Below are 25,846 nucleotides of genomic sequence, written 5' to 3' on the forward strand. Positions count from 1 at the left end.
CGTCATTTCAAATTGGGAGGGGGGGGGGGTCTGGACATCGGATGACGGTAGCATGAAGTAGGAGGAAATGGGGTCATTTGGAGCATGATTTTTGGATGATTATAAGGGGGGGGGGGGGTCTAAAATCGTCAAAAATCGATGACGTAATTTATGGACAGCCCCTTAACAATAGACAATAGGATTAGCCGTTGAGCTCTATTTGAAAGCTACACACTATAATTTATGTCAAAGTAATATAGGTTAAATTTGAACGGCGACGATCTTTCTGTAGTCAAATTTAGTTCTTGTCACTTTGACATAAAGTGCCCGTGTCGAATACTAGTGCAGCGTTGAGCACTAGTACTTCTACCTTATTTCCGCCAAGTCCGTACCGTGCGATATGGGAAATTTATTCCAAAAAATACTGTTTTTATATACCACACTGGTGGCAAGCAAGCATACGACCCACATTCACCATAGGCTATGGACGCCTGCAGCTACGGGGATGTGACACATCATGCCAAATGTGGATTGATTCTATATAAAATAAAAGTCCTAATATATAAAATAAGCTTTCATATGTAATAGTTACTGATTTTTAAAAAGCGCTTTTCAATTAAAAGACATGTCAAGATCGGTTACCTTCTTTCAAGTACTTTCTAATGCTAAAATAAACGAACTACAGTATTCTTCCTTATTTTCAAACCTACTTGCCCGAAATTGACTTCTAGAATTAGACCAAGTCTGCGACGATTTTGATTGCACACGCAGTGCAAGTGTTAATCATAATTTCATAAAGGTTTGTCGTTCAAAATAACACTTGCACTGCGTGTGCAATCAAAATCCTTGCAGAATTTTCTTGGTCTAACTCTATTATATTTTTAAGGTAAGTAAGTACCAATTTCTGTCTCATAATAATTGGGTATAATTTAATTAGGTTCTTAGTTTGTCGGGGTATACTCTCATATTGTATATAATTTTATTAAATACTCATTAAAATACGAATTTGTTAATAAACCTTATTCGATATTAATTGCCGGAAAAAATCCCGGAACTGACAAATCAGAATATTCAGAATACCGATGGCGCCAGAATAAGGATGTAGACGTGCTGCGCGGGAATGGTGCGGCGGGGCGCGCGGGGCGCCCGCCCGCCTGTTCTACCACTCGTCTGCTTCACCCCCTCGGAAACGTAAAACTCAACTATAAGAGCGCCTTAAGTACCTTTTTAAAGATCTATTCCGAAATGTTACTAAAAGGCAACGGCAATGTAAATACCTAGTTATTTAACCGTTGTTATCGGTGGCAATAATTTAAATTATGTGTAAACTAATGTTTTTTTTTCTATCAAAGCGTTGTTGCTTCATTATACCTAAAGATATCAAAGTATTTATAGGTATACATTGTCGACGCCAGTGAAAGGAAATATTGTGAAGGATCTGTGTTGCGCGCGCCTGCGCTGTACGTGCTTCCCACTGCGCTTCAGAAAGTTCGTATCGTGGGTCTTTGAGGGACTATTCAATTGTATTCGTCGTATGATGTGAATAAATTATACTTATTGCTGGCACCGTTTAAGAGCTTATTAAACACCGAATAGTGTTAACATCGTGAACAAATACCAATTTAATTCAGCAGATAATGCTGCCAGCTGCCGTTATGGGCATCCGGGTACAAGTTCATTTGATTTTCAATTACTTATGTATTTATGCAAAGAAGCAAAAACCTCGATATGTTTACAGTATGAGAAACGGCAATTCATCTCTCTCTCACCTAGTCAGTGTCAATCATAACAGCGTTGCATAGTAAAGGAAGTTGATTCAAGACAGAATAGAAAGAGCTCCTACGTAATTCAAGGGCACTTTACACTTACCAATGCTTAAATGGTGTTTATAATTACCTGACGGGTGATAGCCTCGAGACAACTGCTAAGTTTTGTTTTCCACGCCTGTTTTGGTCAGGCAGGGCACACCTGCTACAAAGATGTAGGTATACTAGATATATACTCGTACGTAGGTACCTACGTAAATATCATATATCATAGTGAATACTAAGGTCAGTACCAATTTAAATAAAGAGAGGGACATAACCTTCCAATCCAGAGGGTAAACTAGGCCTTATGGGAGTGTCCGGTTTCCGCCGATGTTTTCCTACGCCGAAAAGCGAATGGTAAATCTTAACATAGTTAAAATCATTAGAAAAAATGATAAGTAGGTAGCTTAATTATCATACTATCAGGATAGATACCTATTTAAAAACTTGTTTGTGTTTCACAAGCAAAGATTGCTTTAATCTTACTCAATGCTTACAATATACCTATGTAGTAGGAGATACGTTATATTATAAGTATAAGAAATATATACCCTAAATTCCTTTATTTCTCAACCTTGAAGCCTATTAGGAACTACATGGATTAGATGTCAAACTGTGGTCTAATAATTATGTATCCGATAGTTTTAGAGATATTGGTCTAATATGAACAGCTAATTTGGTAGACAAACGATGTGAAGTAACAGAACAGCAGAAAGAACTCAATAAACTAGTATGAAACTGTAATAATTACAATTTGGTATTTACGATAAGTATGTATGCTCTAAGGCCTAGTTGCATCAACCACATTTAACAGACTGATTAACGTAATACAGCAGGGAAGTATGAAATTTCCCATACAAATAAATTTAGCGAACGCTTTAATTTAAACGGTGACAGACGGTTAGGCGCAAACGACCCTAATTGCTCTTATTAACATTAAACAATAGGTAACTAATTCCAAACAGGAACATAAATAAATAAATATATACCTACATACAAACATGAACGCTGAAAACAATTATATACACTCTTTTTATGGGCAGTCGTGTAAAAACAAGAGGCAATCGGAATCATTCGGCAGATAGCTACACAGTAAGCGTAAACAATATAAGTAGGACAAATACGTCACAATTTGCATGAGGACCTTTGGGGTGTTATGCTATTAATCTCGATTTATGTTTTTCGGCATTTCATATAAGATGAAGAGCGAGAGGTCACGCAGTAGCGGTCGGTAGGTCGGCCGGTGCCTCAGGCCACGAGTCGCGACCCCGGCGGCGCCGCGGCGGCGCGGGCGCTCCGTCTCCGCGTCGCTCTCGCCCCGTCGCCCGCGCCGCCCCAGCCGCGAGCTCAGAGCCTCATTCTTGGAACACGGTTACATAACCAAATACACCCGGATATGCCGCAAGGCCACCCATCTTCTGAGTAGCATTCGTAGACATGTCATACAATTAAAACACTAACTACATATGTACACCTAACAATAAGATAATATAAATAGTAATATGTAATTCTATTTATTTTTCGATTTCCTGCGTACCGTTATGATATGACGTTTCCGTTGTAATTGCGATATCGATTTATATGTATATTCTTATTTATTTATAAGATAGAGCAAGATAAACCTACATTTATGCAGGACCGAAAACTGAAGTGGTTCTGAAACTTCAGAAAAATACCTACTTAGACAAATGACTACACATGCTACTATTTAAAATATTTTTGATATAAGTACATAAATTAGAATACTAAATAAAATATACCCATATAAGTATGTAGTAGCAGCAGAGCGGGGTTCGCTAGGATTTCTGCGTCAGAGCTTCCTGTACCTACTCAACATTAAAATTATTGCAAAACCCTTTCCCGATGCTAATATAATTGAACAGTAACATAATAATATAATTAAATTGGTACCTACATAATACCTAATAATTAAAAAAGGCGAATAATTATTATTCGCCGGTTTTTTAATAATAGATACTACAAAACATCAAAAACTATTTTTCGGTAGGTAACCGATTCCTTTCCTTAAAAAAAACTTAGAAAATGTGACTGCAATAATTATTCCTACTACTTAACCCGGTTGCTGCGGGCAAATGTTAGTGTGAAATAGATGTCGACCTCGTGATATTACGAATATATTAACATTTTGTTCTAGAACTGGAAATAGCCCCGTCAATAAAATTATGTTAATGTTATTAAATGAAAATGCAATTCCTTACTTCTTGTAAATAATATACAGGAATGTAAAATTATATTAAAATAGGTCACGGGGTCGTCCTTTTGCTTTATAAAATGCGAAACGATATTATTTTTGGTAATGCAGGCAGGTACTGAAGTTTTATTTTTAACAAACGATGAATATTATTTAAATATTAATTATCATTGTAAAAAACACTTCACTAATTTAAGCACGTCATCACCACATTATATTTATCTATCAATGTATCGTAATAGACTAAATAGACGCAAATAACAATGAAAGTGGTGCTTCAATACTTTGCCAGTCTAAAATATTGCATTATAGTAGGTATGCAAAGAAAATTCAGAGATTTTGATAGGCTAGGTACACAGTGCTAGTGTTATTTTAAACGTCAAAGGTTCTAGCAGACTAAGCGAACAAGAAGTGCCCCCAACGACGGATTTGGTCATTCTTTCAGGTGGTGTACTGGCAGGTCCTAAGAACACTGCATGGGCTATCAAAATCGCTCCAGACTTTTCTGGGTGTACCTAACCTAACTCTAACAAGCGTAAGGCCCGCCCGATGGTTAGTACATATTTAGAATGATGGGGTGTGTCACGTGCACTGCATGTCAATCGTATCAAAAGCAGATTTTTTTATTTTAATTCCGAAATATATGGTTCGATATTTATATCGAACAATATTTTTTAAAATCTGGTTTTGATACGATTGACATGCAGTGCATAAATTTTACTGATTTCATATTCGAAGGGTTGATAGGAATCTATATTATATAAGTACCTAAATACAATTGATTTCCACAATTCCACTGCAGCTCAGCAGAAGACAGTAGTCAAGCGTCATGAATCTCGTAGTATAAGGTTTTGGAGTAGGTATATATATTACCTATTAACCCAATGCCGATTTGACCTCTGTACCCCTGGTAAATATCAAATGACATTTCGTACGTAAGTTCTGAGAAACTCAACCGAAAGGGCCATGGTCCTTAGTCATACTTCCTCAAGTTTGAAAGTCTCATGCTACACCACTCGGCTCTATCATATCACGCTCTTAATGAGTAGATACATCAAATTCCTAATTAGCATTTACAAATAAAACACCTAATGCTGCAAATTGATTTTCGTACCTACAGTTAGAGAGTGTATCGAAAGCAATCATTGTGAAATCGTATGAATCATTTTTGCTACCTACTTATAAAATCAATACTTTTAGACTAATTAGGTAACAATATAGGAACATTATAGTATATTTGAAAGCCATTATTGTCTCTAATAAGTTAAAAAAAATGTTAAATAAAAATAATAATCAATAATCATTAGAGTTTGGGTGTTTAGTTCACGACAGCGTCACCGAGTGCTTATTAAAGCTTGCATGTGATGCAGGGGCGTATATCACCGGGAGTAGCAGTGCGTCTAGGACGGGCCTGCGCCTACGAGCCTGTAGTATAGAGACTCATGCCTAAGGTTATATAAATAGGTGAAGAGGGGCAGCGGAGAGCTCTTGCACTTTCCTGAGCGAACAGCGCGACTCGGCCGCCAGTCCTCGGCGAGCGTCATGGCTCGACACGCGTACTTGTGCCTCGGGCTTTTGTTGCTTGCTTGCTTCGGTGAGTACCTACCTACCTTACATATTCATGCAAAAAAATTCGCACAATTTATGATTGATTAGTGATTACACAATTTATATACCTTTTGTCATAATTATTATTGTAGGTATCAGATTTTTTTAATTGAATATTACATATCTTTATAGAGATTAAATAATTTCATTCCCGGGTATAGGTATTGTTCCTGTTTAGTTAACTGACATACTTACTTATATAATTATTTCTAACTGGATCTATTATAAAAAAAAAATTAGCTTCAACTTAACTTAAATTAGTTTAATATTTAACTATTAACTCAGTGACCAAATTTATAGATATTGTATAGTAGTTGTTGCATTGTAAAAGTTTATAATAGAGTTAAAGTTCGTCAATATTCAATACTTCACCCGCTACGTGGCCGGGTACTGGCGCTGACCTCGATTTCTTTTCGATTCAACTTTCAACAACCACATCAACTTATTTATGGAATGGAATTGCAATTCTTGGACTTACTTAAATATTTCACGGTTGTTAACAAATAGCTCGTGAAGTACCGAGTTTCCTTCAGCGTCGGATACAGAACCACTTTCATTATCATGCTTACGTTTCACATCGCTGGCTGCATTACCAAAGGAACAGTACCTTCAGAACAAGTTTAAATTTAACTAGTCGTAACGACAACATAACGCTGCAGTGAAACGGTACCTACATTCCTTAACTCGCGGTGTTGTAATCGCGCGCTGAGCTGCGTTACCTAATAGGCGTTAAAGACCCAACAGCCTTAACTTACGATATTTTAGTAGCCAATAAAGAATTAATTACTTTTTTTACCATCGTACGTTAGCGATCACTTATATGTGTATCAAAAAATAAATCACAGCAAATCTAAACTTTCTTAAAGAACCAGGAAAACTATATAACATCACATCAACACATAAGATTAGCAGCTAAAATTATAAGTAGTGAAACTGCATAATTTTTAGAGAGATGTTAGTCGTGAATATAAAGTTTTTCTCATATGTTGTGTGTTGACGACCGGTCTGGCCTAGTGGGTAGTGACCCTGCCTGCGAAGCCGATGGTCCTGGGTTCGAATCCCAGTAAGGGCATATATTTGTGTGATGAACACTAATATTTGTTCCTGAGTCATGGGTAGTTTTCTATGTATATAAGTATGTATTTATCTATATAAGTATATATATATATATCTTCGCCTAGCACCCATAGTACAAGCTTTGCTTTGTTTGGGGCTAGGTTGATCTGTGTAAGATGTCCCCAATATTTATTATTATTTATTTATTTATGTGTGTTGGTTGCAGTTAGCGGCGAGCGTGTGAAGCGACAGGACGAAGACAACCCCTCCGACGATGTGAACGCCGAACAACTGTGCGAGGGCCGCCCCGCCGACGAATACTTCCGACTCACCGTCGAGGGCGACTGCCGTGACGTCGTCAGGTGAGGCCGACACCATATATCACCGTGTATCCACAGGTCAAACGACGTGGCGGTCAACTTTAATAATAACATTTCAGTAAAGCTGTTCAACAAAGAAGCACACTGTGGCCAAACTTACTACATATTTTATTAATTAGGTTCTGTCATAAATCTTAAAAGCTAATTAATTATTTGCACAGATACTTGTTTTTCAACTCTAAACATAGAAGAGAAAACAAGTATGTAACCAAACGAGTTTCTATGACCGGTATCTAAGCAAACCGGCGTTTAATCATCAGTGGATAGGTATTAACTACGGCTATTAAGCCCTACTTGCCTCATTAATTAAATTGCAAGTATTTATTACGAAATTATGGAAGAAACACCCACGCACAAATTTTAAGTCAAAAGTTAGAATTCCTGTTAGAATTTTTATTGCCGCTTGTAGACTTGTATTGATTTATTTATGTGCACTTTTTAGTATGCAAGACCTTGATATAGCAGGCTTGTGAACGGAACGCTCACCATCGTGTCATGAATATAATTGGTTCGTGTATCTGACTCACACAAATAAGTGACTAAAAGTAACTCATTCCATCGTACCTAAATATATAAAAAACGTTTCTTGTGAGAAAGACCTTTAAATATATATATACATATACTTAGGTATTAGGTATATTATATACTTAGGTAGTATTTTTATGTAATAGGAAGTTTTATAAGTGTTTTGTAACTAACAATCTATGGATATATACTTATGAAGAATCTGAAAATATGTAAACATTTTTTATTTATTTATATATAAGTATAGGGTAGCGATATATATAAGAAGTGTATAAGAATATTCTTATTTTATTAAATTTTTTAGGTACCTTCAATATTAATACCTACATGTAATAATTTAATTATTTTAATGACTGCTATTTGGGGTCACTCAATAGTTTCAACTCTAGTGTTTCGATTTTGATTATATTTACCTTAAGCTCGGGTGTGTCCGCCGAAACCGGTGCGCTAGAGTTGATATGTTGGGGGTGCCACCACAAGGTGCCAGGACTGAGAGCCTCGCTGTGTACAGGTGCGACCAGGGCGGCGAGAACGGCGTCACCAGGCTCGCCTCAGTGCGCTGCCCCGGGGGACTCGCCTTCGATATCGACCGCCAAACCTGTGATTGGAAAACACATGTTAAGAATTGTGACAAATTAGAAAGTAAGTTCTGACGAATGAAGGAAGTGGTCTTGCGGAGGGCTAAAAGGCTTCCGTCCCGTTGATTGAATTCCGGATTATACGCATCGTAACCGGACATGGTAGCCTTCCGCATTTCCACTTCCTAGCTATTTTTGTTGAATTTAATCGCGAATTTCTTGTCAACGCAGGTGCACTAGGTCAGGTCTTAAACAGATCACTTGCCCATCCGGACTGGCTTTTGATCTCGATAAACAAACCTGCGACTGGAAGGGTAAAGTGACCAACTGTGACAAACTCGAGAGTAAGTGCAGAAACAGATGCTATTCGCGCATAGCGAGCAATCGGGCTTGGGTAGAGGACCGCGCTGCACAGTAGATTAGGTGTTCTGCATGAGGCCCCGGATGGAGGGCCGGCCCGGACGGACCGACCCGCTATGGACGTGTCAACATTTCTCATAATGTTCTTAACTGTTATAAACCGTGATGATTCAAGAAAAGTCCCACTTAATCAAATTGTCTACGTCAGTTTCATACTTATGAGATAATGTTGATGCATAAACTTGTAATTATAAAAATAATAATAAAAAAATTACACTATCGAAGAGATTAGTAACGAATAAATAAGTAAAAACTAACTTGAAACACTTTGCCAGTAGATTTCACAACAGTCCCCCGCACACGACAGGCGTGTGCCTCCTTACCACAGCAACACAACTCTCCCACACCTCGCCCACGAGAATTTCTCTGACACTAACCCCACGCTTTAAGCTTCATTACTCTTCCTAGATTCACCAAACCAAACTACCAACCTAATTCCACTTTTTCTAGTTTTCGCATTGAACTTTTTAATACCAATGGATGGGATACACTAAACTTAATTTAAGCTTATTGGCACTGATATGTATTATACACGCTTGAAGTATTAATAGATACTAGCTTCGTTGTACATAACAATCACTTTATCCGAGTCCCTTTATGAATAAAACATAATATCCATTTTATTAAACAATAGACTGACCTAGAAAACAATCTTAAGAAATATACAATCTTTATTACTTATGGTATTGTGGTTACTTCAAAATGGATAATTATTCGATACGTATTTTCGATTCATGTTTGACAACTTTATTCATAAACGGACAACTTAATTACCATGTATTTTTTAAATTAAATATTCGAAAGCACTCGTAGTATAAATATGTATACCTAAAGCTCTACCACCTACTAGGAGGTTCTTTCAACATCCTTCTTTCTTACAAGTTTATCTTACCATTGTTACCATTATCATCTTATACAACTTTTCCCTCTTAATAAAATTCCTCGTGACTTAAATACTTAAGCATTAAAATGTCTCACCCACTTATTCTTTTCTTGTTCACAATGAACCTGTACGTCCCACCTTTAAACAATAGTCACTTTCATGCTTTGCCAAGTTTCTACCCCTTTCTTACTTTATCCCACGTTATCCTTAAAACACATTAGCGACAATTTTATGAGCACCACAGAAGATACAATTTATCATGAATAATTTTACACTTGCACAATATACGTACGTACCTACTACCGCTACTACGTACCTCACGTGAAAAGATCACATGAAAAGATCCTTACACGCCGTCCAGATTTACCTGACTCAAATTTAAGTTTTGATTTATGATTTTCAGAACCGAGGAAAATTCTACCAATCTTAAAAACCGATGAGCCTATTTGCCCAGAAGGAAAATTGGCGTGTGGAAGTGGAGACTGTATAGAAAAGGAATTGTTCTGCAATGGGAAACCCGACTGCAAAGACGAATCTGACGAAAACGCCTGCAGTAAGTTTCTAGTTTACTAGTCAATTATAGGATTGCATCAAGTTTTTAGCAAGAGTTTAACAAGCATTACCTACAGTTAATTGACTAAACTTAATTTTCAAATATGGTTGACGTCAAACAATTACTCGTAGGTATATACAGGGTGATTCATGAGACGTGAGCAGGACTAATCCTGCACACTCAGTAACTGATAATTGATAGATCACCGTTGTATTTAGGCAAAACAACCACACTTTTTCCTATTTTTTAACTTTTTGGTCAGGGCAAATTTAATTCTCTACTATCATGGTCACCCTACAAGACATAATTAATAAACATAAAACCTCTTTAACCGTAATGACAGCATATTGATTACGAAGAAAATGAACTGTCAACTGACCGTGATGACAGGGATTTCATTCAATTTGACACAGAATATCGGTACCTAGTTGTATTCTAATTTTAGGGTGACCATGCATGTCGTAAATAAATTAATATCTTTTTTTTTTCAACACGACTAGAAAATTAACGTTAACCTCACTAATACTCATACGAAGCAGTTGCTTATAATTTACGAAATGCGCAGTGTTAGTCCTGCTCACGTCTCCTGAATCATCCTGTATATCAGTAATTCGAAACGATAAAATGAATAATTATGTTTATAGATATAGGTAGGTATATATGAAAATAAGTAACATATACCATCATTTAGGTACACGGTGTTATAACTACCATATGAATAGGTACCTTAGCCTTATGGCAACGACGTGATAAGCTCTGTTAAATGGTCAGTTTTATGTATTGATGTTAGTACAGCAAATAACATTATTGTCCGTTTGTATTACAGCTGTCGACGTAGATCCCAACAGAGCTCCCGACTGTGACCCGAATCAATGTACACTGCCTGATTGTTTCTGCTCAGCTGATGGAACGCGTATTCCTGGCGGAATCGAGCCCAATCAAGTTCCTCAGATGATTACCATTACCTTCAACGGAGCCGTGAATGTTGATAACATTGACTTGTACGAACAAATATTCAACGGGAACCGCCACAACCCCAATGGCTGCCAAATACGCGGTACTTTCTTCGTCTCACATAAGTACACGAACTACGCCGCCGTTCAAGAGTTGCATCGTAAGGGACACGAAATCTCCGTTTTCTCGATTACACACAAAGATGACCCGCAATACTGGACAAGCGGTAGTTACGACGATTGGCTCGCTGAAATGGCTGGCGCACGTCTTATTGTGGAGCGCTTCGCTAACATCACTGATGCTTCCATTATCGGGGTTCGTGCTCCTTACCTCCGCGTCGGTGGCAACAAGCAATTCGAAATGATGGCTGACCAATACTTCGTTTATGACGCTTCTATCACTGCCCCTCTTGGTCGTGTTCCAATCTGGCCCTACACACTGTATTTCCGCATGCCACACAAGTGCAACGGCAACGCACATAACTGCCCATCTAGGAGTCACCCCGTTTGGGAAATGGTTATGAACGAGTTGGACCGCAGAGACGACCCCACCTTTGACGAATCTCTTCCCGGTTGTCACGTAGTCGATTCTTGCTCTAACATACAGACCGGTGACCAATTCGCCCGTCTTCTGCGACACAATTTCAACCGTCACTACAGTACCAACCGTGCCCCGCTAGGTCTGCATTTCCACGCCTCATGGCTTAAATCTAAAAAGGAATTCAGAGACGAATTGATCAAGTTCATTGAAGAAATGCTAGAGAAAAATGACGTCTACTTTACTTCACTCATTCAAGTCATTCAATGGATGCAAAATCCCACAGAGTTATCGTCTCTCAGGGACTTCCAAGAATGGAAGCAAGATAAGTGCGATGTGAAAGGTCAGCCTTTCTGCTCTTTGCCCAACGCCTGCCCCTTGACTACCAGAGAGTTACCAGGAGAGACACTGCGCCTGTTCACCTGCATGGAATGCCCGAACAACTACCCGTGGATTTTGGATCCTACGGGAGAAGGTTTCAATGTTAAGAAGTGATCTCTTAAATTAAATTAAAAGACTGTACACATAATGTAAATAATACTCAATACCTAATGTTAATAATAATTACATGTTTATTATGAATGTGTGAAAGGCCGATAACATTATGATCGTTTATTATATTTCTCAACTTGTAACATCCGACCCACAAGATAAATTTGAATAGAACTGATAACTTCATATCCGATTTTGGAATGCCTTTTGCGTGGGCACTAAGTTGACGTCAAACCACTGCCTTACACTTTTCTCAGCCAGGATGGATAGGCGTTAATATATGTAATATTAGGCTTACTTATTACCTACATAAAAAATAAAGAAAGGAAATTTGGACATCGGTTCATTTGATTACCTACCCTTGTTCCCTATTTGTTAGATGACAGAGCACCTCAACTATAAACTAGATGGAGCATTTATACTAAGGGAGTAAAGAGGCGCGGGGCGGAATTTTGTATGCGTAATCAATAAATGGCACCCCCAACCCTTTAAATTAGGGGATGATAGACTGTCATTGTGTTGCCCGGTATGATAAAAGCCTAAAATGGCGTAAGCTCCCATTCGCACGACAGCTTTTTCAACGCGCGTTAAAAAAGCGCTTGAATCTATCCGCACTCTAAATTCGATTTAAAGCCCCCTCCAGACTATGCGCGTGAATCGCGGGCGAAGCCGCGAACGCGAGTGAGGAGTCGATTTCGCTGTCTGCGAAAATCGACTCCACACTCGCGTTCGCCTCTTCGCCCGCGATTCACGCGCATAGTCTGGAGGGGGCTTAACGAACGGGCTATAACCGCGAAAATCGAAGTTCGCAAATTGCGGGCATTTTTCTCTGTCACTCTAATTACGCCTTCATTGGAGTAAAAGAGAAAGATCGCAATTTGAGGATTTCGGTTTTGGCGGTGGCCCCTCAAGGCTTAAAGTCGAAAATCCAACAACGCTTGATAAAAAGCGCCGCCGCTGTCGTGTGAATACATACATGGCTATCCATTTGTGTCATTCAAACGCTTTTTTTAACGCGCGTTGAAAAAGCTGCAGTGCGAATGGAGCCTAAGGCAGAGGCGTAACTAGGGGGGGGGGTTGGAGGGGGCACGTGCCCCGGGCGCCGTCCAAGGGGGGGCGCCAAAATGAGCAAAAGACCTGTACCTCTCCGCCTTGCTAAAAGGCAGCAGGGAAACTTTTGTCATCGCTTACGCTCTGTAGCGATCGAAACGCAACTGTCACTGTCACACTAATAAGGAAGAGTGATAGAGAGACATAATGCTTTTCGTTGTCGAAGCGATAGCGATTGTAACCTTGGCTAGGCCGGCTGCTTCAATAGCTGCTGCATATCTGTGACATGTTGTCTATCGACGACATTCATCGATATGCGGACGACAGTACTATACAAGGATGGCTAAAAAAATAACTAAATTCCCGTTGCCAGGGAGGTTTTGGGTTTTGGGACCGAGCAACTTTTACTACGGGACTAACCCCGAAATCGCGAAAAAAAAGTTTACCCTCCCATAGAAAATGGACCAGCCAAAATGTAGGAAACAGCCAAATTTTTTTTCGCGACTTAGGGGTTGGACTAATAGTAAAAGTTGCTCAGTATAATCCAAAAACCTGCCTGGCAACGAAAATGCAGTTATTTTTTAGCCACCCTGTATACCTACAGGCTGGTCCAAACCTTGACGCCCATAATTTTTTTTTAGAATCCTCGCTGTGGGTTATCAGAATATACCCCATGTACCAGATGTTAGCCGATTTTTCGTAGTTTTCGAGACTTATAACTTTTATTAAGAAATTCTGGGGTGAAGCTTTGCTTTGCTTTTCTGCCTTCTAATAATTGTTCGTGGTATTTGCACTGATAACTGAACTGGACTGAACTGAAATAGCAATGGGGAAGTGACCCCATAAAATAATAGTAGAAATAACTGTCAGGTATCGGTGCATTCTATCCAGAGTTTCGGTGTGGGATCAGGACAATTTAATCCGATTCAATCCCACCATGACTCAAATTTGTGCGTTTACCGCTAAGAAAACCTCATTTTTCAAGGCACAACCCTTCCCATGTCAGGGAGTATTGGGAGTAAGTTTTGCAATCCGGATCCGAAATGTATGAAATTATCCGGATCTGGATCCGGATCCACGGATTTTCTCATACATTTCAGATCCGTCGTGCAAACCCTAATTGGGAGCCTCGATCGGTGTTGACATCTCCATCAGTGACATCCAATAATTTCGTAGCCACCTTGCTGGGTAGGCTGCGCTCAGTGCGCTCGTATAAAAAAAAACTCGGTGTGCTCAATAAAGGGAGGCCACCGCCATAATTTACTCTGGGGTAGACTGATCCCATATATTGAGTACTGCTGTCACCTTTGGACAGGAGCACCTGGATGCCACCTTGGGTCCTTCAAATCAGTCCAAAGCCGCGCTGTACCTATGAATAGAGATCTCCAAAAAAGAAGTTTATAAGTTTTAAAACGGTCGGCAACGCGCATGTAACACCCCTGGAGTGTAGACGTCCATAGGATGCGGTGACCGCTTACCATCAGGTGGGTCGTAAGCTTGTTGGCCACCGATGTACTAAAAAAACATAGGTACCTACACTGTATTTGTCTACATTAAAAGTAAACTTATTAAAGCAAAAAATAACCCTTTCGTTTCGTTAAGCAGGCCACTGACGAGCCTTCCAAATGCATGCCGTTACAATGGATTCATCCAAATGGACGGCATCCTAATATTAAACATTGTACGTTTTTGACATTCACGGACCGATTTTGGATTGCAGCCACGCTATTTGGACTGTTGGAAGGCTTGTCAGTGGCCACCTTACGTTCATTTCGTTTGGGGGGGGGGGGGGGCGCAAATTTGGTGTCTGCCCCGGGCGCCATATCCTCTAGCTACGCCACTGGCCTAAGGGTTTGTCCATTATCACGTCAAGCCCGCTCCACACTCGTGCGCGAATCGCGGCGCGAAGCCGCGAACGCGAGTCTGGAGTCGATTTCGCATATCAGCGAGCTAGACTCCACACTCGCGTTCGCGGCTTCGCCCGCGATTCACGCGCATAGTCTGGAGGGCGCTTCATACTAGAATCACAATCAAATATTTTATTATACTAAATTGTCCTATAATATAAAATAAAAGGCGCGAAATTTAAATTTTCTATGGGACCAACACCCATCGCACTTACATTTTTTGAATTTGGCGCTTTTTCTCCTGACGGAAATGGCTTGACCATAAGCCCGCTCCACACTCGTGCGCGAATCGCGGCGCGAAGCCGCGAACGCGAGTCTGGAGTCGATTTCGCATATCAGCGAACTAGACTCCACACTCGCGTTCGCGGCTTCGCCCGCGATTCACGCGCATAGTCTGGAGGGGGCTATAGACGGTGTCTATAATATGTGCAGAGTTAAAGCCGTAACACACTACGCGGTGCGGTGCAGTAGTGTGTTACGGCTATTAGACTAGGATAAAGCCCCCTCCACACTCGTGCGCGAATCGCGGCGCGAAGCCGCGAACGCAAGTGTGGCGTCGATGTTCGCAGACAGCGAAATCGACTCCACACTCGCGTTCGCGGCTTCGCCCGCGATTCACGCGCATAGTCTGGAGGGGGCTTAATATAATATATCTCTGTCTCGCTCTCACTTATGAGTGGACGCACCGTGACCTTGGTGCGGTGTAGTAGTGTGTTATGGCCATAAAGCCCAGTCCAGATGGGACAGTTTTTCGGCAATCTGATATTTGAGCCCTATAAATTAATAAAATGCCCCCAAACGAAATCACAAATTGCTAATCTTGCTAATCAGTCATAATCGGTGGTCGAAATCGGCGAGCCGAATTAGAATTAGATCAGCGTTTGCGACCGCACTATAATCGCACCAATAAAAGTCTGCAGCAGATTTGAGAGCCCACGCAGTGGAAGTGTTATTTACACGTCATCATTTCATAGAAGCTTGACGTTTAAAATGACACTTGCACTGCGTGGGCTATCAAAATCGCTGCAGGGGGTTATTCGTCGACCGCCATATTGGTAACATCGCCTCGTGATTCATTTCTTTGTTTTTGCTCATTAATGTTGTTTAAAGTGTAATATTGATAGCGTATTATGCAGTAAATTAATGTGGAAGTGTGCAGATAATGAAAAATTAATCATGAAACGCGTTTAACCACCATTCTGGCGTCAACGCCGGGTAGCCCACGAGGGTCCTTGTAAAGTCCAGCTATCACCTTACAAGAGCTCATAACCCTAATACCGAACAACGTCGTGCTCTACGAGCATTTGGTATTTCTACCTCTAACCGTGGCTGGCTAGAGCCCTAGAGGCCATAATTTGATAGTTTTATACCGTACACTGGCTAAAGTTTATTTATTACAAATAATATTAATTCGATCCCACGTGGGATCCACTTTGACGTTGGCGAAATCATCGACAGTATCGATGGAGCCATATTACCCAAAGATTGATTGAAAATCGCTGCAGACTTTTACGGTCTAACTCTACCTGATTTGATCATACAATTTAATCAGTCAGATTGTCAAAAAATTGTTCCCGTCTGGACTGGCCTTTAGCGAGGATTTTAAAAAATCTAGTTGTCATTTGATGTTGTCATTGACTCATTGTTGTCAATGTTGTCATTGTTTCTGGTTGGCAGCCGGATAGTGTCACCCACTCCGCTGTTTCGCGATACTAACTTTTGGAGCTAATATCAATAGTTATTGTTTTCCAATGTATAATTTAATCAGAAACACTGTAGGACTCTTATAACACAATAATAAAATTAAGTAATCGCTGATCGTTAATAAAATATATGTTGAGACACAGGCGTAAATAACACATCAGATCTAAAATGTCTACACCGCTAATTGATAGATTTAAACAACTTGATGCTTACGCAAAAACATTAGAAGACTTCAGAGTAAAAACTGCAACGGGAGCCGCAAGTAATTGTATACACAATTTATTAAATTTAATTTTTAACTTACCTTCGATTAAGTGACGTGGTTTTTCTTTGTAGTAACTGTTACCGGCGCTCTTGTAATGGTTCTTCTCTTCCTGTCCGAGTTGCACACGTATATGTCGCCAAATGTGTCGGAAGAGCTGTTCGTAGACACTTCAAGAGGCCATAAGTTGAGAATTAACTTGGATATTGTTGTTCCCTCCATTTCATGCAGCTGTAAGTATACATTGATAAATTTATTTTAAAATAAAAAATGCATGTTCCTTAAAACATAAAACCTACTCACAATGTACGAGTAAATCAATAAGCATATAAAACACCCAAAACCTGTCTCTACGACCTATCCCTATTAACACATTTGGTGTCATCCTAATAGTTTCCCATACCGAAGGAATTTGTGGTGTTTTATCATTTGTCCGGGGCCCACGTCGCTGCTGCCATACATGAGGCCGGGACAAATTGGAATGATTGATATAAAAATACCTATTCCCATCTGTGCCTGGCAGGGACAAATTTGTGTTCTAATAATTAATTACAATTTGGGGAAGCCCAGTATGGTCAAGATAATGTTTAAGTAAGCAAAGCAATTTTTTTGTTATTCTGATGTGTTACTTATGAGGGCAATCAATGACTGAATATCAATAAAACAGAAACTTAAGATTTAACATTTACTTTAGTCTGCTACAACACTTGAGATGCTAACATCTTTAAAACAAACATTTTAGATTTAGTTCTGGACGCAATGGATTCTTCTGGTGAGCAACACCTGCAGATGGATCACAACATACACAAGAGAAGACTGGATTTAAATGGAACACCCATTGAAGAGCCACAAAAAGAAGAATTCATATCTTCCACAAGTGCTGTATGTGTTTTTGAATGTGTTGTGTGCTGGTTAGATAGTGGTGTGATGATTTTGAAAATTAGCTATAAACTGAATAACAGCAAAACAAGAATACATTTTAATGAAATTAATAATTTTAGGCTTTTATATAATTAAGTCTTTAATATTTTTTTGCCTATTTCTTTGCAATAGTGCCTTATTGACAATCTATGTATTACCTTTTGCCTAAAGCCTGTGTATCACAGCTATATTATAAATTTTAGGATTATCTGAAATGCTAGTAACCCATACAAGGGTGCTAGAACTACATTCAGCAACAATGAAAAGGGTAATGTTTGTAGCAATAGGACCGCCTGTTGTTTACCTCTGCTTGTGTTTGTTTTCTTTAATTAAGATGTACAATAAAATAGTATGTGTATTGTATTGTATATTTTATCCAGGTAAAGAAAAATTCCTCGGAAGTGGCCACAGTCACATGTGGAAGTTGCTATGGAGCTTCATTAAAGGAAAATCAGTAAGTAACTATTTATGGCATTCACCTTGGGTCAAAACATGCGATAACCAACCATGTCTGAGGTCATCTCCTTCTATCCAAAGACAGTTTATGAAATTAGATGCCAATAATATTGACAAAAGTGGGCAACCACTTCCCCAAAAAAATTTTCTTTTCTGGAAAACAATGTTTTTAAACATTTCAAACTCAAGCTTATTCTGCTTATTGAAACTTGATTTGCAGATGCTGCAACACCTGTGATGATGTTAAAGAAGCATATAAGTTAAGAAGATGGGCTTTGCCAGATTTATCTACTATTGAGCAATGTAAAGATGATGAATCTGTTGAAAAAACCAATATGGCTCTCAAAGAAGGGTGTCAAATCTATGGCTACATGGAAGTAAACAGGGTATGTTCTCAATCTTAGCACTGTAAATTATACCTATACTACAGAATAAATAAAATAAAATGGGTAAAATGCAGCAGTGTAAAAAAATGTTTTGCAATGAGATTAAAAACCCACAGATTATTGCAGCGCCATCTGCGTCAAGCTTTGCGTGTTTATCAAATGCACACCCACAACTACTGTCAATATACTTTATGTTATGTCTGTCTGAAATACCTACCAAATTTTATATATTTTTCTTTGATTTTCTAGGTTGGTGGAAGTTTTCACATAGCTCCAGGAAAAAGTTTCACAATCAATCACGTCCATGTCCATGATGTACAACCATATTCTTCTTCCGTGTTCAATACAACCCACATCATTCAACATCTGTCTTTTGGGACAGATATTAAAAGTGCTAATACTGCCCCATTAGATGGTGTCATAGGTTTGGCAAAGGAAGGTAAGCATATAAATTATAATCACTATATTCACAGAGATTAAACAATAAAAAAGCTTTTAACCTAGTAGGCTCCAAATATTTATCTGTTTTCTGGCCACAACAGTGTCTGTTCAAACATGTCATGTGAATAATTGAATATGATGCATGTATACTAGGAAACTAAATGATTTTTATATAGCTCTTAGACTTCTTAGAGCTATGGGACATATATTTGAGTAAGTTGTATGCACCCATATTTTTACACTTGACTGTACCTAGTGACTCCAAATAATAGGTGCCAAGTGTAAATTGACACACTAGCTAGTGTCAAAACCCCTCAGATACTTATTGTATTACAACTACAAGAAATATTGTAATAATCAATTGCTGGATTATTTTTATGTTAACTATTGATAACCCGAAGAACAATTATTTATCTCTTCTTTCCCTTTAATCCTTAAGAGGCATGTAGTATCAACACTCATACTAAAGCAACTGTAACATTATAAAATTGCTTATATTGGTGTTTATTTAATTTCAACATCAAATTACCATACTTTAGTATAGATAATATAAGATCAGAAGGTTCTGCCAGAAAAAATTCTATGTGACGATTAATATATCTATAAATCCAAAGAGTTGAAATCAATAAAAAAGAAGTCTTATTCTAGTTATGTATTAAAACATATATAACAATAATTATGTAACTACAGAATACACTAAGATATTCTCCAAATCAGCAGCGAATTCCAGTTCCAATAGCCATAAATGTCCCAAAAGTTCCACCTCCTTGCAGCATTACTTTTCCCACTGAGTGCACTAATTCTCGCCCTCTTGCACCATACCTACAAGAGTAAAATAATCATACTGAATACAAAACATACCATTTTCAATTGCAGCTGACTATTCTACAAACACTAAACATTTTTATGTTCAGAAATCGATTGTACCTGCAAATTGTTAAAAGTAAAACGAAGAATTGTGTAAATATAAACTTCTAACCTTAATGCCGTAAAGCCACCAAAGAGTCCACCGCTAGCCATACCAACGCAAAATCCGATCATGAAACCCATTTTCATTTTGTCGAAACAAGAAGGCCCTTGGTGCCCATACATGCCCCCGGGTACAGCAGGCATCGTTAATGAGTTTCGTACGCCGGAATTTCAAATATCAGTTTTATTCAGAATTAAAATAATCTATTTTTTTTAATGGATTTTTATTCATTTGACAAGACAAGTGACAGAACCATGACAGAACAGACTGACAGTTGATAGTTAGATTTTTTTACGTGCCACATTTATGTTGCCAACTAAAAAAAATAGTTTGGCACGGTAATGCTGGCTACACACGTAACTATAAATCGTAGCGATTAAACTGTGCAGTCAATGGAAGTCAATCGTCAGTTCTCCGCAAAGCTCATCCAAGAAACGTCATGTCATCATGTTAACTCTCTGGAGCAGTGGTGGGCAAAGTAAGGCCCGTGGGACAGGTCCAGCCCGCGAAAGGGTTATATCTAGACCGCCGCCGGTCATTTAAAAAAATTTATAATATGGCCAGCCATATAATAAAAATACATTTTTGCTGTAAATCTGGCCCGCCTCTGAAATTCCTTCAAGTTTTGGCCCCTCATGAAGAAAGTTTGCCCACCACTGCTCTGGAGTTAGATTTATGATTTCTCTATATGTGTATAATGTAGGTAAAGCCATACGATTAAATAAAATTAACACATTCAGTGCCAGCGCATGTTACGCGCTATGAGCGTAGGCGAAAACATGAAAAATCCCGTACATAAAAAAAATAGCAACTACGAACAGAGAACCCTACTATCAGGCCACTGGCACTAAATGCAGTACCGTCTTTACCATAAGGGCACGGGGCCCGTGCCCCGAAGGATAGACAGTTAGTACAGTCATTATATCCAAAAAACCGACTCTACCCGTGAATAATTAGTTCTTGGATTTTTTTTTCGTAGGTCCCTCGGGGGGGTCACTGGGAGTGTAAATTCAAAAAGTAGGCTGAATCAGGCTCCTGCGTATATTCGAAAAATGTTTTTTTTTTCCAAAAAAACGGTTTTTCTTCAATAACTCGGCCATTTTTGATTTTACAGTAAAACCGTAAGGACAAAACTTGTAGGAAATTTGATTCTCTACAAGTTAGTCCAGTCATTATATCCAAAAAACTGTCCCTTCCCGTGAATAATCAGTTCTTGGATTTTTTTTTTCGTACGTCCCTCGGGGGAATCACTGGGAGTGTAAATTCAAAAAGTAGACTGAATCAGGGTCCTGTGTATATTCGAAATCCGGTTTTTCTTGAATAACTGGGTCATTTTTGATTTTACAGTAAAACCGTAAGGCCAAAATTTTTAGAAAATTTGATTCTCTACAACTTTGGTCCTCACAATTTTTCTTCTAGGGTCGATAGTTTGGAAATAAAATTTGAAAAAAGCGACAAATCCAAAATATTTTCAACATCTCGTTTATTTTCAACTTTACGACATAAATGAAGAGGACTAAACTTGTAGAGAATCAAATTCTGAACAATTTTGGTTCCCACATTTTTTCCCCCAAAATCGATATTTTAGAAATTAAACCTGAAAAACGCGACAAATTCAAAATATTATCATTATCTCCTATGTTCCACGCTTTACGGGATAAATGAAGGGAAACACACTTGTAGAGAATCAAATTTTCTAAATTTTTTGTTCTCACGGTTTTACAGTAAAATCAAAAATGACCGAGTTATTCAAGAAAAACCGTTTTTCGAATATACACAGGACCCTGATTCAATCTACTTTTTGAATTTACACTCCCAGTGATTCCCCCGAGGGACGCACGAAAAAAAATCCAAGAACTGATTATTCACGGGAAGGGTCGGTTTTTTGGATATAATGACTGGACTAACTTGTAGAGAATTAAATTTTCTACAATTTTTGTCCTTACGGTTTTACTGTAAAATCAAAAATGGCCGAGTTATTGAAGATAAACCGTTTTTTTGGAAAAAAACCATTTTTCGAATATACGCAGGAGCCTGATTCAGCCTACTTTTTGAATTTACACTCCCAGTGACCCCCCCGAGGGACCTACGAAAAAAAAATCCAAGAACTAATTATTCACGGGTCAAAATCTATAATGACTGTACTAAGTAACAGTATATTTGATTACCCATAATAAATAGAAGATCTGTTAAATGTTCATTCTAATCTTCATTTAATTTATCAAGATCATAGTAGTAAAATGTTAGTTTAATTCGCTTTCTTTACTTTCCAAAAGGAAAGGGCTCCAAATTTTTATGTGCCAAAGCATAGTTTATAAATATATATTTATTTTTTTCATTACGTTTTTCATTTATGTACTTAATTGAATAATGACCCACGTGCGCACACAAGCGAGCGACGTGAAATACTGCCGAAATGAACGATCGCCATCCACACGCAACGATAAAACTGTGCAAACGCATCGACAACGATTTTTCTAATATAATTTGCAACTGCTACCGATCTACGATAATCGACAACGATTTGTGATGTCATATACACGGCAGATAAAACTGCGCAAATCGGACTGCACAGTTTAATCGCTACGATTTATAGTTACGTGTGTGGCCTGCATAATACGCACATTCTTCGGTTTCATTCATAGATGGTAAGGCATATCCAGACTAGTAAATTTTTCGCCAATCTGATTAAATTGCCCGATCGAATCAGGACGTGCGGACGCAAACGCCAATTTGGCTCGAATTCAACCGCCGATAATGAACGATAAAATGAGGTGCGGACGCAAAAATACCAATTTATGAGGCCAGTATTTTCGTTGTGGCATTTTTTCAATTTAGAGGGCTCTAATATCACCATAAATCTTAAATTGGAGATTGACGCCAATTTCATTTCTGATCAAATCGACCGATTTGATCAGTCCCGTCTGCATGCATGTCGTGCATATATGCAAGTTCATGGTGTGTTTTTGTTACAGGTGCAGTGATGTTCCAATATTACATAAAAATTGTTCCAACAGTATATGTAAAATTAGATGGTACAGTTTTGTACACCAATCAGTTTTCAGTAACTAGACACCAGAAGTCTAGTCAAGTGCATTCAGAATCTGGAATGCCGGGTGCATTTTTCACTTATGAACTGTCACCATTGATGGTCAAATATACAGAAAAAGAAAGGTGATTAATGCAACAGATTGTTCTTGCATATTTAATAGTTTTATTTTCATGACAGTTAATGTAATAAGTAATCAACATTTTTTTTTTTCAGATCTATTGGTCATTTTGCAACTAACATCTGTGCTATAGTTGGAGGTGTGTTTACTGTGGCAGGAATATTTGATACACTTTTGTATCATTCAGTAAATGCATTTCAAAACAAGATATTACTCGGGAAAACTGGTTAAACTATTTATATTATAATGTTTTAAGAAATAAATTATAATCTAAAACATTGCATTTTGCATACTGTTTACAAAACTCTGTATCGGAACCTTCAACCAGTTTTATTATTGGAACATAGTTTTCTTTTTTTGGGTTATACTGAGCTCTTCCAAGTTTCTGTAAGAATAGATGACGCTGCTTGATTCTGAAGTTCCTACTTAACAGTACCGCTGGTTCTTCCAATATCCTTTGGTGAGATATTTGCATTGTGTTGTGTATGTAATTAAATCTTTCTAGAAGTGTCTTCTGACCTGAAACAATAATAAATAAGTTAAGTTTAACTTGTAAGATTCATACAAATACTTAAAATGTTCAATTTAAAATACTTTGAATAGTCTTCTTTCATTGGTATTTTAAATCATACTTTTAAATTCTTATCCACTAATGCTCAACAAACATTTTAATAGAACCACAATACTTCCTAAAACTATGGAAAATTTATTTAATTCAAAAATATAATTACAAAGGATTTGGATTTTACCACAATTTTAACTAGACTTTTTAAAAAACCAGTCGGCCTGCCTAGAATCTAAGTGTAATTAATGGATAAGACAAGTGATCTAATAATAGTTAAGTTTAATATATTCAGAGTATTGGTATATTTAAGCCAAAATTTTGGTAGAGTTTTTATACTTACTGATCATATAAAGCCTTGGTTTCTTTAAAAGTAACTGCTTGAGTTCATGTTGTTCAAAACCCATCTCCTCTTGTAAAGCAAACATATTAGTCCTAACACTGTGAAGACTATAGGTAATTAGTTTCGGCTGCTTGGATGCCACTAATCTCACTTCCTTACCATGTAATAAAAATTTGTCTTGAAAAAATCCTAATCTTCTGTCTATTCTTGTTGTCCTGTGAAAATAGATAAAAATAATTAACTCATGTTTTCTAAAAAATATTGAATAACTTCATAATAAGGTTAATATAATTTTAAATGTACCTACAGTTAATATTTTTTCCAGTACTTACGTGAACATAAGCCAAAATGGGTTTCTTGTGATAATTTGCTTTATTTGATCCTCCGAAAAACGTTTGGATTGTAAGTAATTAATCCTTATTTTAAGGTCTTCTAAAGGCTCACTAAGAATAAGTGAATTCTTCGTAATAAAGCTGCCCAGCTCTTCAAAATCAACAAAATCTTTAAGGAATAAAAGGTGTTCCTTGATGTTTCTATCAAAGTCTAATTTAAGAAGCTTTTCTGCGTGGTAAGGCTTTTTTTCAATTATGCTTAGATCGACATTTAATTGAATCAATTTCTGCAATGTTTCAGAACTATTTACATATCCGGCTAGGTTAAAAGACTTTGGATAGTATGGAGTAATTTCAGACAAATCTTGTGACGCCTTTTCTAAAGCACTTGGTTCTGTATCACAGCCATTAGGCACCTTATATCTTGTTTGTATTAAACTGCTAAAATGCTTAATTTGAACACATTTACAAGCAAAACGATGTAACATCACATTTTCAACAACTCTTGAGAACATCTCGATGATTAGAAAAAAACACTTATTGAGGATCCCTTAAATACATGAGTTTTTTATTAATTAAATAAAAACACTCCCGAAATCTTAACACTCAGCAAATTGGTACACGAATGAATTATGATTATTATTAATTTATTATGAATTAAATTTAATGATGAATGGAATTGACACTGACACTTCATGGATATGACAGTAGTGATAGTGTTAAAGCAGTACTACACGGCTGTCGAACTTTCAAGGCTTGCTACACGGTCGCCGACAAGCCCCCAGACCGCGTGGCCTTGGCCGGTCCCGGACCGTGTAGACAGTTGTTACCAACAAAATTTGACCAAAATTGTCCAAGGACAGACCAAGGTCAGCCGGTTAGAAGGCTTGTCGGCGACCGTGTAGCAAGCCTTTTCTGCGCGGTCACGACATGAAGCGAGTGCATAAAATCTTTATTTTGGTCCCTTGTTGTGTATACCCCTCCACACTCGTGCGCGAATCGCGGCGCAAACCAGACGACTCGGAGTAATTAACAATGGAGCCGCCATTAACAGGCGTTCCCCTCTGTCGAAAATAGGCGGCCAATGGTCAACCACATGTCACCTATATGTATGGACTGACGTTTATCTGACATGATGTACCTATACATTTGATGTGCCCCTCCCCCGCAAAAAACGGCAGACTATTTTGTACCGAAAATTTTAGACATGGCGTCTCCGTTGGTTATATCCTCTAAGCCAGACGAGGACAATTTTTCCGATCAAATCAGGCCGTGCGGACTCCACCTCCAATTAGGCTCGCTGATTATGACCGATATTAGCCCCCATACGCACGACAGCTTTTTCAACGCGCGTTAA

The 25,846-nt window shown here is 38.2% G+C and overlaps 4 protein-coding genes across 5 annotated transcripts; 2 read left to right on the forward strand and 2 right to left on the reverse strand.

Moving 5' to 3' along the window:
• Window positions 1–5,397: 5,397 nt before the first annotated feature.
• Window positions 5,398–12,321, forward strand: LOC134663665 (chitin deacetylase 1). Of its 2 annotated transcripts, none has more exons than XM_063520108.1 (5): window positions 5,398–5,593; window positions 6,890–7,025; window positions 8,080–8,210; window positions 9,853–10,002; window positions 10,829–12,321. In XM_063520108.1, the coding sequence occupies exons 1-5, from the start codon at window positions 5,542–5,544 to the stop codon at window positions 11,986–11,988; spliced, it is 1,629 nt and encodes a 542-aa protein (XP_063376178.1). In that variant the 5' UTR covers window positions 5,398–5,541; the 3' UTR covers window positions 11,989–12,321. The 2 variants fall into 2 exon arrangements, with proteins under 2 accessions (XP_063376178.1, XP_063376180.1); XM_063520110.1 differs by lacking the exon at window positions 8,080–8,210 and adding an exon at window positions 8,378–8,490 and having other exon boundaries at window positions 5,399–5,593.
• Window positions 12,322–16,635: 4,314 nt separating this feature from the next.
• On the forward strand, window positions 16,636–23,528 carry LOC134663667 (endoplasmic reticulum-Golgi intermediate compartment protein 3). The gene is made up of 8 exons (XM_063520112.1): window positions 16,636–16,908; window positions 16,983–17,141; window positions 17,651–17,790; window positions 18,210–18,283; window positions 18,506–18,671; window positions 18,921–19,110; window positions 23,058–23,256; window positions 23,348–23,528. The coding sequence occupies exons 1-8, from the start codon at window positions 16,815–16,817 to the stop codon at window positions 23,481–23,483; spliced, it is 1,158 nt and encodes a 385-aa protein (XP_063376182.1). The 5' UTR covers window positions 16,636–16,814; the 3' UTR covers window positions 23,484–23,528.
• LOC134663669 (reactive oxygen species modulator 1) lies at window positions 19,750–20,335 on the reverse strand. Its single transcript, XM_063520114.1, has 2 exons — window positions 20,092–20,335; window positions 19,750–19,934 (listed from the first exon to the last, which is right to left on the reverse strand). The coding sequence occupies exons 1-2, from the start codon at window positions 20,223–20,225 to the stop codon at window positions 19,826–19,828; spliced, it is 243 nt and encodes an 80-aa protein (XP_063376184.1). The 5' UTR covers window positions 20,226–20,335; the 3' UTR covers window positions 19,750–19,825.
• LOC134663668 (transcription termination factor 3, mitochondrial) lies at window positions 23,475–25,152 on the reverse strand. Its single transcript, XM_063520113.1, has 3 exons — window positions 24,490–25,152; window positions 24,158–24,372; window positions 23,475–23,771 (listed from the first exon to the last, which is right to left on the reverse strand). Exons 1-3 carry the CDS (start codon window positions 25,002–25,004, stop codon window positions 23,494–23,496), a joined length of 1,008 nt encoding a protein of 335 aa, XP_063376183.1. The 5' UTR covers window positions 25,005–25,152; the 3' UTR covers window positions 23,475–23,493.
• Between the last annotated feature and the right edge of the window lie 694 nt (window positions 25,153–25,846).

This window comes from Cydia fagiglandana, chromosome 4, assembly GCF_963556715.1.
Source record: "Cydia fagiglandana chromosome 4, ilCydFagi1.1, whole genome shotgun sequence".
In the NCBI taxonomy this organism is placed as follows: Eukaryota; Metazoa; Arthropoda; class Insecta; order Lepidoptera; family Tortricidae; genus Cydia; species Cydia fagiglandana.

Excerpts from the sequence above, each read along its gene's own strand:
- LOC134663669 (XM_063520114.1), bottom strand. The coding sequence starts at position 20,225 with ATGCCTGCTGTACCCGGGGGCATGTATGGGCACCAAGGGCCTTCTTGT. Across the intron at positions 19,935-20,091 it reads GGTGGCTTTACGGCATTAAG|GTATGGTGCAAGAGGGCGAG; the intron begins GTTAGAAGTTTA and ends TTACTCTTGTAG.
- LOC134663668 (XM_063520113.1), bottom strand. The coding sequence starts at position 25,004 with ATGTTCTCAAGAGTTGTTGAAAATGTGATGTTACATCGTTTTGCTTGT. Across the intron at positions 24,373-24,489 it reads CCATTTTGGCTTATGTTCAC|GACAACAAGAATAGACAGAA; the intron begins GTAAGTACTGGA and ends CTATTTTCACAG. Across the intron at positions 23,772-24,157 it reads ACCAAGGCTTTATATGATCA|GTCAGAAGACACTTCTAGAA; the intron begins GTAAGTATAAAA and ends TTATTGTTTCAG.
- LOC134663667 (XM_063520112.1), top strand. The coding sequence starts at position 16,815 with ATGTCTACACCGCTAATTGATAGATTTAAACAACTTGATGCTTACGCA. Across the intron at positions 17,142-17,650 it reads TCCCTCCATTTCATGCAGCT|ATTTAGTTCTGGACGCAATG; the intron begins GTAAGTATACAT and ends CAAACATTTTAG. Across the intron at positions 19,111-23,057 it reads CATAGGTTTGGCAAAGGAAG|GTGCAGTGATGTTCCAATAT; the intron begins GTAAGCATATAA and ends TTTTTGTTACAG.
- LOC134663665 (XM_063520108.1), top strand. The coding sequence starts at position 5,542 with ATGGCTCGACACGCGTACTTGTGCCTCGGGCTTTTGTTGCTTGCTTGC. Across the intron at positions 5,594-6,889 it reads TTTGTTGCTTGCTTGCTTCG|TTAGCGGCGAGCGTGTGAAG; the intron begins GTGAGTACCTAC and ends TGTTGGTTGCAG. Across the intron at positions 8,211-9,852 it reads GAATTGTGACAAATTAGAAA|AACCGAGGAAAATTCTACCA; the intron begins GTAAGTTCTGAC and ends TATGATTTTCAG.